Source organism: Oculina patagonica, chromosome 11, assembly GCF_052425735.1.
Source record: "Oculina patagonica isolate OP01 chromosome 11, crgOcupat, whole genome shotgun sequence".
Taxonomy (NCBI): Eukaryota; Metazoa; Cnidaria; class Anthozoa; order Scleractinia; family Oculinidae; genus Oculina; species Oculina patagonica.
Window position 1 is genome coordinate 18,750,415 of NC_135768.1, and position 12,310 is coordinate 18,762,724.

At 39.0% G+C, this 12,310-nt stretch overlaps 2 protein-coding genes across 2 annotated transcripts in view; one reads left to right on the forward strand and one right to left on the reverse strand.

The window, feature by feature from the left end:
- LOC144629725 (uncharacterized) overlaps positions 1 to 12,310 on the forward strand; it is a gene marked incomplete at its 3' end in the record, with an annotated part of 36,994 nt that overhangs the window by 11,602 nt on the left and 13,082 nt on the right. Inside the window, exon 5 of the mRNA XM_078487943.1 lies at positions 6,751 to 6,828. Coding sequence (XP_078344069.1) covers positions 6,751 to 6,828 — 78 coding nt within the window. The remainder of the gene's footprint in view (positions 1 to 6,750; positions 6,829 to 12,310) is intronic.
- Positions 552 to 3,881, reverse strand: LOC144631088 (endonuclease domain-containing 1 protein-like). Its single transcript, XM_078489464.1, has 2 exons — positions 3,563 to 3,881; positions 552 to 1,697 (listed from the first exon to the last, which is right to left on the reverse strand). The coding sequence occupies exons 1-2, from the start codon at positions 3,879 to 3,881 to the stop codon at positions 688 to 690; spliced, it is 1,329 nt and encodes a 442-aa protein (XP_078345590.1). The 3' UTR covers positions 552 to 687.

Genomic DNA, 12,310 nt, shown 5'->3' on the forward strand with positions numbered 1-12,310 from the left:
GTTTGCGTATGTGCGCTTTCCCCTCAATCTCATTCTTTTTATAAATTCCCAAACCACATTTTTCAATATTATTATTTAAATATAAAATAAAAATTAAAAAATAAATATTATTAAATAATTGCCTTACTCGACTGGATGGCCTTTACATTAGGCTTAGTAATAGCAATATTGCCATTTTGATTCCTTAGTTTGACCCGCATAACACGGTTTCACTATATAGGTTTCGTCGTACTTTGCGCACGCGTGCCATAGAGGGGGGGGGGGTTGACAGCAGTAATCCCAATTCTTTGCAATATCAACGTAGCACCAGTAGTAACTGTATCCATGGAGACCACATTCGTGCCCGGCTAGGCAGGGTTTTCCCGAAACAGCGATAGCGGAGAATCTGCTGGAACATGCTTTCTCGTCCGAGTTGGAAGCTCCGCGATTATTGTGAAACAAGTCTGAATGTTCCTTGCAAACTCCTCGGAACTGGTACATTCCGAAACACAGCATGGCCCTTCATTTTTCAGCCAGTCCGTGTAACACGATCTGTAAAATGTTCCCCCATTAACGCTGCAGCTGGAATTTATGCAGCGGTCACCATTAATTGTTACCTCCGAGTCTGCCGCTGAAAGATTTGGAACGATCAAGTATTCGTCTTCTACCGGAGTATCGGCTTGATCATTAGTACCTCCCTGTTTGTCATCATCCAGCGCGTGTAGATACGTTTCCTATGCTTCTTGATACTGTTATGTTCTTGTCTTGTTTGGTAGAACCTGTATGAATACCAAATGCATCGGACTCCTGGATGTGCACGGGTCTCGTAACTGGCGTCAAATCGTGTGCTCTATAAAGCAACAAGCTAGCGTTTTTATCTAGTAGCAACTCTCTTGTCTTGTTTAACAAGGTATTGTTTCTTCTTAAAGTTATACCAAGGTCCATTCTAGCAAAGGAATAGTCGTATGCAGCGACTTTGTCGCTTGCTAACATGCCCACTGCCTGGTGAACGAGTTTCCTTTTCTTTAAGGGAATAGTTGACTGTTCCACTCTGCTCAAATTATCCAATGTATTTGCCACTCTTTTGTCCATGGGAACCGAAACGCGAGCTCGCATGTCCTTTGATTTTTGCGAATTCTCGTTACAATCATCTGTAAAAATTTTTGCACTTTGATAGCGATCGATCCCGAGATCATTACTAACTAGTTTTGCCTCAAGTTTACTCACGGATATAATTTCTACAATAGAGTCTGGGGCGTTCTTTCCTATGTAAGCAAACGAAAACCCATTGCCCTGATTGGTTGGATCGTAACAGCACGCCGCTGTCCACATGTGACTGGGGACAGTCACTCGATTTAAATCTCTATTTGGATTTTCCTGGGTCTTATGCTCTTCATTTGGAATTCTCGTTCTTGTTTTAACTACGCCGGTGACAAAGTATCGCAAAGCCCCAACGCAGTTTTGTCTCAACGTATCCATTGAGACCTCTTCCATTTTCTTCCATGACTGCTGATTGAAGCATGGGTCTTGTGGAACTGCGTTTGTGAGAGTGAAAGTTGCTGTACGGCTATCGTTACATTGGTAAAAGTTTGGGTTGAGGTGACCCCTATCGTAACCAGTGTTTTCGTAGTCTTCGTTGATGGCCTGTACTACTTTCATCCTTTGCTGCGCATGCCCGGCTGTCTGGATATTCCTCTGACCCATCGTATCAGAGAGCTGTTTAAAGCAGAAACAGAAATAGACAACAGTTTCATAAGGATTAGGCACATTTACACATGAATAGGGTGGTGTTCTAACGATTACCGCTCTTTGTCTAGGATCGAACACTGGGTTTTTGCCCTAGTGTGTGTTCATTCAAATTAAAGCTTTTCGATAGTACTTTCATATGGTCCTGTTAGCTTTGCCATTCAAGGTGGTCATAGCTTTGCAGCCTGTGGATGAAGCTTCAGTGTGTGCCTGTGAAGCTTTTGTAGGATGGGAGCAGTTCTTTATATGGCACCCACCATTATTGATAAAGTCTCTCGATGTTGTTTGCAAAAACGAAATGGCATTTTTTTAGAATTTTTATCTTAGTCCTTCCTTGTGATAATGAATTCCACGTTTTTCGAAGCCTATTTTTCCTGATTTTTCACTTTGGCGACCTAATCCTGAAAATTAGTCACCAAATTGGCGAGGAGAATTGCATTATCGTCCTCAGTCAAACCACATCCAATCGTTCATTTCATCAAGTATTGCATAATTCATAACAAAAAAAAACACTTCACAAAAAAACTTGCTTTATAAAAAGGTATAACATCTCAGCTAAACATTATAAGAATGTGATTTACCTGTCAGAAAACCTTAGGCCATCCCAATAAAATATTTCGTTTCCCATCGCCCGACCGACCCATTTTTTTCAAAAAGTAAAAAAAAAAATTGCAGATTCACTAGTCAAAGAAGCAAGTACTTTAATTTACAAGCACACGATCTTGTCTTATCAACAACAATTGACATTATGTGATGTCCTTGCTTTTAATTTTGATTAAAGAAAGAATAACGGAAATAACGAACGAAATAGCCACCTTTTCGCATTCGTGACCCGAGGCTTTCTTCATTCAAGCGTTCCATCTTTTTTTCTTTTTTTTTCTGCCCGACCGACCGACCCACCATCACAAGAGAAGAGGCGATGGGAAACAAAACATTTTATTGGGATGGCCTTAGAAAATCTGTCATGTGCTTTCCAATCGAGCGACATTTTTACAGGCAGGCAACTTCCTTTCTCAGTTTCGACAGCCATGAAAACAGTCACACAATGAATTTGCTTTGGTGTTTCGTGTTGTATTGAAGTTTACAAGGCAAAATGGCTCTGTTAGAACCAATCCCTTACGGCCGTGAACTCGGCCCAGCCCACCGCGGATATGTACATATATAGCAAGTTTTTCGCGCTCTTTATGTATATTTGTTTCAACGTTCTACCAGTTCGGTTCAAGTTTAAGTTCACGTTCAAGTTTACGTATCCTAATCGTCAGGTAAATGTCGTTTCTTTCGTTTGTACGTATTTCCTTTGTTGTATTCCGTCATCTCTGCCGTTCTCAGTCTGAAGTGTAATATATTTTCTTATTTATGTCCTAGAAACCACCGGTAATTGTGTCAAGTTTGAATTCGTGTCGTTAAGAATAAATTAGTTTCACCGTACGACAAAGTGTTATTGCTGGTGCGTTTACTACAGGCTCAATTCAAAATGTTTAAATCCATTTATAAAGTCAAAAACATTATAGATTGTTTGCTCCACGCGTGATGCGTACGTTGTACATGCGCCAACATTATTAAGATCAGCGGTTTCATCTCGTACCTCATGTTAGGTCACCAAAAGTCTTCGCAGTTCTTGTGCTTCATATAGCGTACACAAAAAGCCATTCGAGATTGAAATTAATGCAAATAAGGAGAAAATAATCAATTTTAAAGGGTCTATCTACTAAAATGGCAGAGTAAAAATGTTTTTTACTTTTTTTGAAATTTTTGGATTTGGCTACCACTCTAAAATATTTAGGAGCCAAGTGGCTACTGGACAAAAAAGTTAATTTCTTGCCCTGAATGGCCAAATGATACAAAAATCTCCCCTGGGGCTCAATAAACCATAAGGACCTCCTGTTTGGCTGAGGACCTTGGCAAGGATCGGGTAACGTGTAGGCGGAGTACAAAGGGATCCTTAAGCTTGTACTGTAAAGTGTGGCAAAGTCATGATACTGATTCTGATACACTTGGCAGATGTTTTTCGGTGGTTGTGCGAAATGGCGTTGTAGTTTTGGAGGGATTCCTTTGTAAAAGAATTGGTTGCATTTGCTAAAGTCGTTCCCTACTTCAGATTTCACAACGACAGCAAAGAAACATAGCAAGAGGAAGAGCTGCTGAATTGGCGTCATTGCTCTTTACTGCCTGTTGCAGAATGAATTGTGTTTCCTCGGAATATCTCTCACGTTTTAGTCCGTTCAGATTTTATCGATTGTTAAATGTCCCTTCTCAACTCATTAATAATTCATCAGATTAACACAAAGAAAATCATTACCGTGACGGTGGTCTGGATACCCGATCTTAATTAGCATAGATTTTTACGATTTTATTTATCTGTTTACTCCATTGTTTTTGTTTCGATTGAAAGGATATATCTAACACTCGAGACAGTGTTTCATCGGCTATCCAAACACCTCGAATTTCGTCAAAGATACTCCGCTGCGCGTCGTATTTTCAACTCTCTTCTCGGTGTTTGGATATCCCGATGAAACACTGCCTCTCGTGTTTGATATATTACATGATTGCGCCACCAAGCATAAAAAATTAAGTAAAAATTCCGCAAGAAGTCCATTGTATTGTGCATCGTCCAAATTCTTCTTTGTTTTTTGTGCATTTTGCATAATCCCGCTTGAGAGAATTTCGTTTTCGGTCAAGATGTTTCGTCTTGGTGACTTTTCCTTTTTTGCCATGAAAGTTCTTCTTTGATTTGTTCTAAAAAGTAACGAATAGGTAGAAATTTAGAACTCTGCTCGTATTCTTTTTGATTAGTTCCCTTTGTTTCATTTTGGTCAAATTTTATCATCAACATTTCCTTTGGTCAACATCAAGGAGCAATAAATAAAACATAAATGGTTCATTTTTAATTTGAGCTTGATTAAAACAGTCGCTAATGGAAAGGAAAAGCGGTCTTAAAGTTGTACCTGTAAAGGTTAATGGATTTGCGTCAAGTGACCGTGTTCCCATACCGGTATCCATTGTTGGAAATGAAGGCTTTTGTAGGAACGCAAAATAACTATCTCGTTACTGCATTTATTTGAATAAATCTAAATTGTCGACACGGTTGCGTTTTGAAGCGGAAATTTTCATTTATTCACTTGTTTTCCCTTTGTGTTTAAAGCTAACTGCAACTTGCAGAACATCATGTAAAAACACTTTGTTGTATTGCGTGGAAACGTGTTGATAAGATACTATGTTGTTGTTACCATCCTATCCAAAAAACAACGTTCAAGACTGAGAAAAAATGCAAACCATTCGGTGAGCTTACGCTAGCAATTCGCCACTTTATAAACAAGAAGAAATCAGAGGTGAGTCTTGTGTTGCATCAAGAATCGTATATTCCCCAGTAACGGTCTTACAAGCGACTGCGAGATGTCACGTTTCAGATTCCTTTTTGTTTCTGAAGTGGCAAACAAAGGAACGTCGAGGGCAGAGGGAGGGTAAAATAGGGCCTTGTCTACATATCAGAATTCATATTTTCATTCTTTGCGTGTGTACTTACTGCGCTATATTTGTTCATATTAAAACGAACTTTGTTGGACAGCGAGCCTTCCAAATAGAGCTTTTATTGAACGCTCCACACTCCTTTATTCCATGCTTCATATACTCTTTTATTACATATATAGCGAGAATTTTGGGCAATAAGCCTTGCAAATAGATTTCTATATTTGCTATATTTCACATGTGAGAAAAGCGATACGTCCAATCAGTTTCGCGTATAGCTTTCTTCACATGTGAAAAATATAACCAATCAGCATCTAGAGTAGAACGACCCAACCAATCAGAGCACGCGAACTCAAATGGTTTCCAACAAGGTTGACCAGCGAGCGGCAAGTTTGCTCCCGACGGCAGTTTATGTTTGGAAAACATGGCTACACGATTTGTTCCTTAATAAAGAGAACTTTATGGAAAGGCAAGCAAACAGGAACTCGCTAAGCAAAATCGAAAGGATATAGTAATGAGATGATAACGATAAAAATCATTCTTCAAAGGCGGAGCGAAGACAAGCGAAGTAAGTTTATTGATAAATGAAAGCGAAGCCGGCGGACAAGAATTTCTTTCAAACTTGCAACGCATCCGCAGACTTTCTAAGAATATTCAAGCACTCTTTGGAACACCATGGTAAAGTAGATTGTATTTCTGAATGTGGACTTACGTCGCAATTATTGCTTAATTAACCGACTCCTTGTGTTGTCACAATTCTGTTCAAAATTCGCCTGCGTGTTTAGTTGCTTCGCTTGTCACGGTGGCGACGCTTACTCGATGCAATACGAAAAGTTTTACTTTCAAAAAGTAACGCAACGTGTTTAATTAAATAAAGTTTTTTCAGGAGATTTTGGTTGGCAGTAATTTTTCGAATTTGGTTAAAAGTGATTTCGCTTGGAAAGCGATGCGCATTTTGCTGCTTTGTTTTTCCTCCCTCTACGGTCAAACTGTAATATGTAAAAGGTTTATGAATTAACTTACGAGAAAAATTGCGTCAAGTTTACAATGGTTGAATTCTCGTTATGTATATAATAAACAAATCACAGCATAGAAAGTGCTTTTTACGGAATTTTATTCACTCGTTGCAAAACTTTGGAAAACTCACTCGCTCTCTTCGCTCACTCGTTCGTTTTTCCAAAGTTTTGCAACTCGTGAATAAAAATCCGTACGTCGCACTTTCTATGGAGTAATCTATATTTATTGCGCGCTCCACACTCTTTTATTGCACGCTCCACAGTTTGATTTTACGCTCCACACTCTAAACCAGTGTCTTTAGACCTTTCACTTTAAATTGCAATGAAGACATCATATTGCCTCCACGCGTTATGACGTAACGTGACGTCATCTTTGCATGATGACGTCACGTGGCGTCATCTTATACCGTGCAAGGGCTTTGTATGCTATCATCTATTAGCACCTCGCATTAAGAATGAGCTCGAGCGCTTGAAAGATGTATTCACACTTAACCTGCGGAATGGTTTATTCATTTTAATGTTACGTTTTCTTTCTCTTCGTTAGATGGTCCTCTAAAACCAGATTTCTGCTTCTTCGTGCTTCAAGCAGATGGCACTCACAAGTGGAAATGCAAAGAAAGAGGTTAGTGTTACAGTATTAATTTAAAGTTTGCCTTAACAACTTCTCGTAGGTCCGTTGGTAGAATATTGCAACGTGTACCACAAAGGTTATGGCTTCTGATCTTGTTAAAATCCTAATTTTATTTCTTGGGACTGTTTGGTTTCTTTTTGAAGAAGTTGTTTCATTATAACAAAGAACAGTTATATGCATTCCGGCTCAACCTGTAAAACACAGGCTAGAAGACAGTGCCGTCCGGTCGTCCGAGACAAGTAAATTTTCCTGCAACTTTTCATTCTTATTTGCCCGATGGAAAAGAGCCCAGGCAAGTCGTCTGCCCACTAAATCGTAAAATATGTAAACCAAGGCAGACATGTGACTGCCCCAGGCAAGCAAAATTTGAGAGCTGCTTCTTCGAAGGACAAGTTGGAATTAAAGTTTTTTTTTCTAACCATGCTGCATGCACTTGGTTTCTTCTTGCAAAGAAAGGTGCACTACTTGTCGGTTCATAACTTTGAAGAATCCTATTGCTTTAATCATTTCAGCTCCCGAGCTTGTTTTTCCATTAATCAAATCATTGCGGTATGTCTTAAAACTTTTGATGCTGATACTGACGACCTAGAGCACAATATTTTCGCCCAATATCAAGTCCTACCGTCAACCACCTAAAAACAAAAAGAGCTTTAAGCTATAAGCCCTGGGTTAGCTCTGGTAAATTCTCAGAAGTATTTTGCTTCTATAGTTTTGATTGATGCATTAACGATATCATTAGTTCGTCTGCCCTTCTTTCTGATTGGTTAAAACACTGTACAATTTACGAAAAAAAAAAAATGCGTGGGATTTTTGTTGATTTAACAATCTGTTTAGTGTAAATCGCAAACGTTTAGACTAAACCTAGACCCTAACGAAACCCTTAACCCAAAACACTGACTCAAAAATTAACATCACCAAACAACGTCGTTTTTCTTTTTTGAAATCTCGGCTCAAGTGTCCAATGAACTTCGGAAAGGTGTTTCTATCCGTTCCCAGCCCTTTTTCCGTTTCTGAAGGGAAATGTTGACGTTTTCTTGTGAAAAGACTGACTGTACTGGGCGAAAGGCGGGCGGAAATAATGAGTGTTTGTTCCGTCTGGAATGGATTGTTCTCATTAGTGATTCAGTTACGTACAAACTAATCTTTAAGGGGCTACGTCTTAAATTTTAAGAGGCTAGGCTGCGGTGTTGGTGTAAAAGAGCTTAGGTCACTCTATTTTAGATTTTTTTTTTCTAGTTCTGTTACATTCAATCTGGTTTTAAAACTAGATGATTCTGTTACACAAAAACTGTTCTTTTTCAAAAGTTTGGTCTTGAAGCGAAACCTCCAAATACAGCTAAAACTGCAGAAAAGACGGACACTAAATAAATACAGTTGAACCCCGCTAATTCGAACTCGGTTATTTCGAATTCCCCGATATTTTGAACTGAAACCCATTTCCCTTACCCTGGGTGCCAGAGGGTTTTTTTTTCTTTTTTGCTTCGCCGCTCTTTGTCGTCGCAAAAAAAACCCTCTGGCACCCAGGGTACATTTCCCTTGGATTTGCCTTTTAGTCATTTACTATTGGCTATTTTGAACTCTCGCTATTTCGACCTGTTTCCCCTGACGCTTCGAAATAGCAGGGTTCAACGTACTACGAGCCGTAAGGCGGCAACAGTAGAAGAGGTTAAAATGGATGCATGGAGCTCATCTTGAGTTTTGCCAGCCGACCGGAAATCAAATTTTGGCCCATTTTGTATATGTAATAGGACTGTGTGGGTCCCATTAGGCAAATAATTGGATAACGCCCTATAGTTCAGATGCAATTAGGGGTCAGGCGTTTTTTTTTAAATCCAATTAATTCCTTAGTGCAGTCGCATTTCGCGTTGAGATATTGTATATGACTTTGTGCGCTGGGAAATACATGAATAGGGATTTTAGTCTTACAATATAATTAGAGTCAAAAAATGCAGAAGTCATTTGCAGGCCAAGATTTCATCGGTAAATGAGTTTTTCATTGCTAATAATTAGAGAAAGAAACCTAATGACCTCGCTCATAAGCTATCTTTGGTCAAGTGAATATGAATATTCTCTTTCTCTGGTACGGGAGGCCATTAAAAACGATTTGAATTAAAGAACTCTCAAGGCGCTTACGGGTTTAGTTTTGTCAAAAGTAAATTAACCGGATGCGATGACTATCGAAAAAATCTTCTTATGAAAGATCGTAAACAAAAAACGAGATTGACGTTTATAGGATGAGCAACAACTCAACTTGATCAAGATCTGTTTTCTCCTTCCAATGTCAATCATAAGGTATAATGGGAAGAAGAAAGTCAATCACTTAGACGAGGATACACGCGTTTCAAGCAATCCAGAAACTCTAAGCTCATTACACGAATCTATGTTTTGGGATGTTTTATAAAATTTTAGGTGATGTTTGAAAGAAAATTGTTTTTCTCGAAGGATTATTAAAATGTTGCAAAATAAGTAATATTGAAGATTTAATGTAGATTTAAAATAAGAATTCGAAGTAAAAAGTAGTAGGTGGACACCAAATAGGTGCTAGGCCCCTGACAACCTGGGGTGCTCTTGCGCGTGGGGATCAACAGTCTGGTGTTGTTCCAAAAATTTTCTTTCTTCTACCCCTTCTTTAAACCTCTTAAAATTTCACAGTTGTTATTAAATTAATTCTCCCTTCTACTAATATAGGAAACTAGTGGAGACCAGGTAGAAGAATTTAGATGTTGCCATGTTGGCATCACTTGTGTTTAACACTTGCTATTAGGCACATTCATTCCTTACCGTTGCAGTGTATATTGGGTAACCGTTCTGATTTGCGTTGGCTTTTGTCTTTTTATCGTTTCCAAAACGAATCCTGATACACAAATTTCGCACATAAGTTCATTTCTGAATTTAAATCTAATTCATTTTCGTGGCATTGGGTTGAAGAGAGGTAATGGCCCTGTAGTTTGTAACTGCTGAGTAACGCCCATCGGTTTATCATCGCTCTAGTTACTTGGAAGTCGGAAGTCCGAAGTCCGAAGTCCGAAGTCGGAAGTCGGAAGTCCCTTCTCGGCTTTCGTAGTTACCGGTAGTTGCCTTATCTTAACTTACCGCTAGCCTAGCGCACTTTGATGTAACTTTCAAGCCATTTTGAAGCCATTTTTGAATCTTTATTGTTGTAAATATTTTCCTCGGTTATATGATATCATTAAAAAAAAACATTTAAAATATAAACTTGTCGTGACGATAACCTACCTCAAACCAATATAATACACAGCAGCAGGAAAAAACAGATGTCAATATCGTCGATAAAAGCAGCCAAATAGAAGGTAGCAACTGAAACAGTTGTAAGCCGACCGTGCACGTGGCAGAAAGAGAAATCGGATATGTCACTGAAACGAACTCAGCGGAAAACGTAACGCAAGCCCAAAAATTTGCAGTAAAAAAAAATTAGCAAGAAGTGTGGACTCGACTGACATCTCTGGCTCCCAGAAGGAAATTTAACAGACATTTGAACTTAAAATGCTTTTACAATACACATTTTCGCCTCGGATACTTATTAAACTCTAAATTAAATATACTGTACCCGACTGTTACGAGCTGTTTATACCTATTCTACTTAAATTTTTCCCAAAAAAGTGGGGGGGGCACGGCCCCCCCGGCCCCCCCCCCCTACTCCTACGGCCCTGTCTAAGAGTCTTTGTCCACAACAATAAAAGTGGAAAAAATGAACCAAAGCATACTGCCAGAGTAGTAACGACTCATAGACAGAAAAATGCACCAGGAATGTAATTTAACGTCTTATTTTTTGTCGGATTTCGGGGATTTTAGATGTTTCTGGTGTTCTTGCGGTTCAATGCAAAGACATTTTTTGATCGTCTGTTTTTTTAAGGGTTAACACAAAAAACAATTCGATTATTTTCCCATCTGTGAACATGTACCTTTAACTGGCCGAACTGCAGGATTTTTGGTGTAGTGATGCCTTTCGAGCAGAATTCAAGGTCAAAACTACGGGTCGAAAATCGAGTTTTGGGCGATTTGGGTTAGCTTTCGATCGTTTCACGCATTCTCTAACGTCACTCACTGAAGCATTTTCGCCTCGTTGTATAAACACCACAAACGCACAAGTTTACAACAACAAATAATGTGTTGATTAAAATATGCGTTAACAAGGCAAGATTCAAAACTGACCTCCCGCAACTCTGAATTCTTTCCCGAGGATTTGCTTTCGCGGTTAACATTTCTCTGCAGATAACGTCAATAAATTGAGCCTATGTCTGTCCAGTGTCGCTGATAAGTTTACAAAAAGCGCAGCTATGAATGGTATCATGATAATCTGTCTTTATTCGCCCTTTAATGGCATCTAATCATTGGTCTGGCAGACATGTTATTTCTGTCGTAAGACACTTGTTTTCGATCTGTTGATGTTTTCTTGACGTGAGTGAAAGGGAATTATTTCGTGTCCGTGAAGCAGAATTTCTTGTGAACTTTAGCTCGGTATACGTGAATAACAGATTGTTCTTAAGAGTGAAGCACTCTTATCTAGGAGATAAAAATCTCGCGGTGTTCTCCTTTGAAAAACTCGCATCTGTCTTCAACATGGCAAAGTCGCTCGATCAGTTGACGATCTAAAATTTTAAACGCAATTTTTAATAGTAACCCTTTCAGTTTATAGGCTTGAACCATTAATTCAACTTAATAATTGCTGGATATTTATTTCAATGTTAGTTTTAAGAATTTAGTGGAACTTATAGACGATCGAACTTGCCAAATTCTGTTGACTAATTCCTTAATTCTCACTACTTATCTGTATAACAATGTATTGATTTTGAAAAGAGAGTTTAGATTCCCATCAGTGTGGGAATATGGCAGAGTTTTAACGCATAGCCATGCAGTGACTTTAACTAAAGAAAAACGGTTCTGGAAGGTTGAAACTCTCCAAAACTTCAAGCTATTGATATACTAAAGGATTAATCGACCTGTTCACATGTAATTGTCAAGGGTAAGCGCCGACAGCATTAAAGTATCAAATATCCCTCGCTTGCGTCTACCGTGCCCCTTGTTTGCCCTTCGTAACTACATAGTCGTAACGATTAATTTGCTCCAGAAATTCGGCAGGTATGTGCTCGGATAGTCCAACATGAAAAATGAGGATCGGTGTTCCGAAACGTGGATCTGCAAACGTTTTCATTCCTCTGCTTATATCAAGTTGTGTATGGTTATGGGGAGTTCTCAATGCTGAGTTAGTGGGGCGAGCACGGTCGCCACGTCTTGAGCGGTCTAAACGTAAGTTTAATTCCTGCTGTTAACGTATGTTTTATTAGTCGGCGACAAGCGAGTCACTTGTAATATTTTCATGCTGGTAATTTAGAGGGTTTGTTCACAGGTTACCATTTGACATTTGTTATGGTTGCAGTATTTATTATGAAAAAATACGCACTTTTGTTGCACGAAGATGTGCAGTCGGTTGATATCATCCGTATTTACCTGT

Bases quoted from the DNA above. Each gene is read 5' to 3' on its own strand.
- LOC144631088 (XM_078489464.1), bottom strand. From the start codon at position 3,881: ATGACGCCAATTCAGCAGCTCTTCCTCTTGCTATGTTTCTTTGCTGTC. The intron at 1,698-3,562 runs ATTTGGCCATTC...TCTGCTTTAAAC, and splicing joins CCAGGGGAGATTTTTGTATC to AGCTCTCTGATACGATGGGT.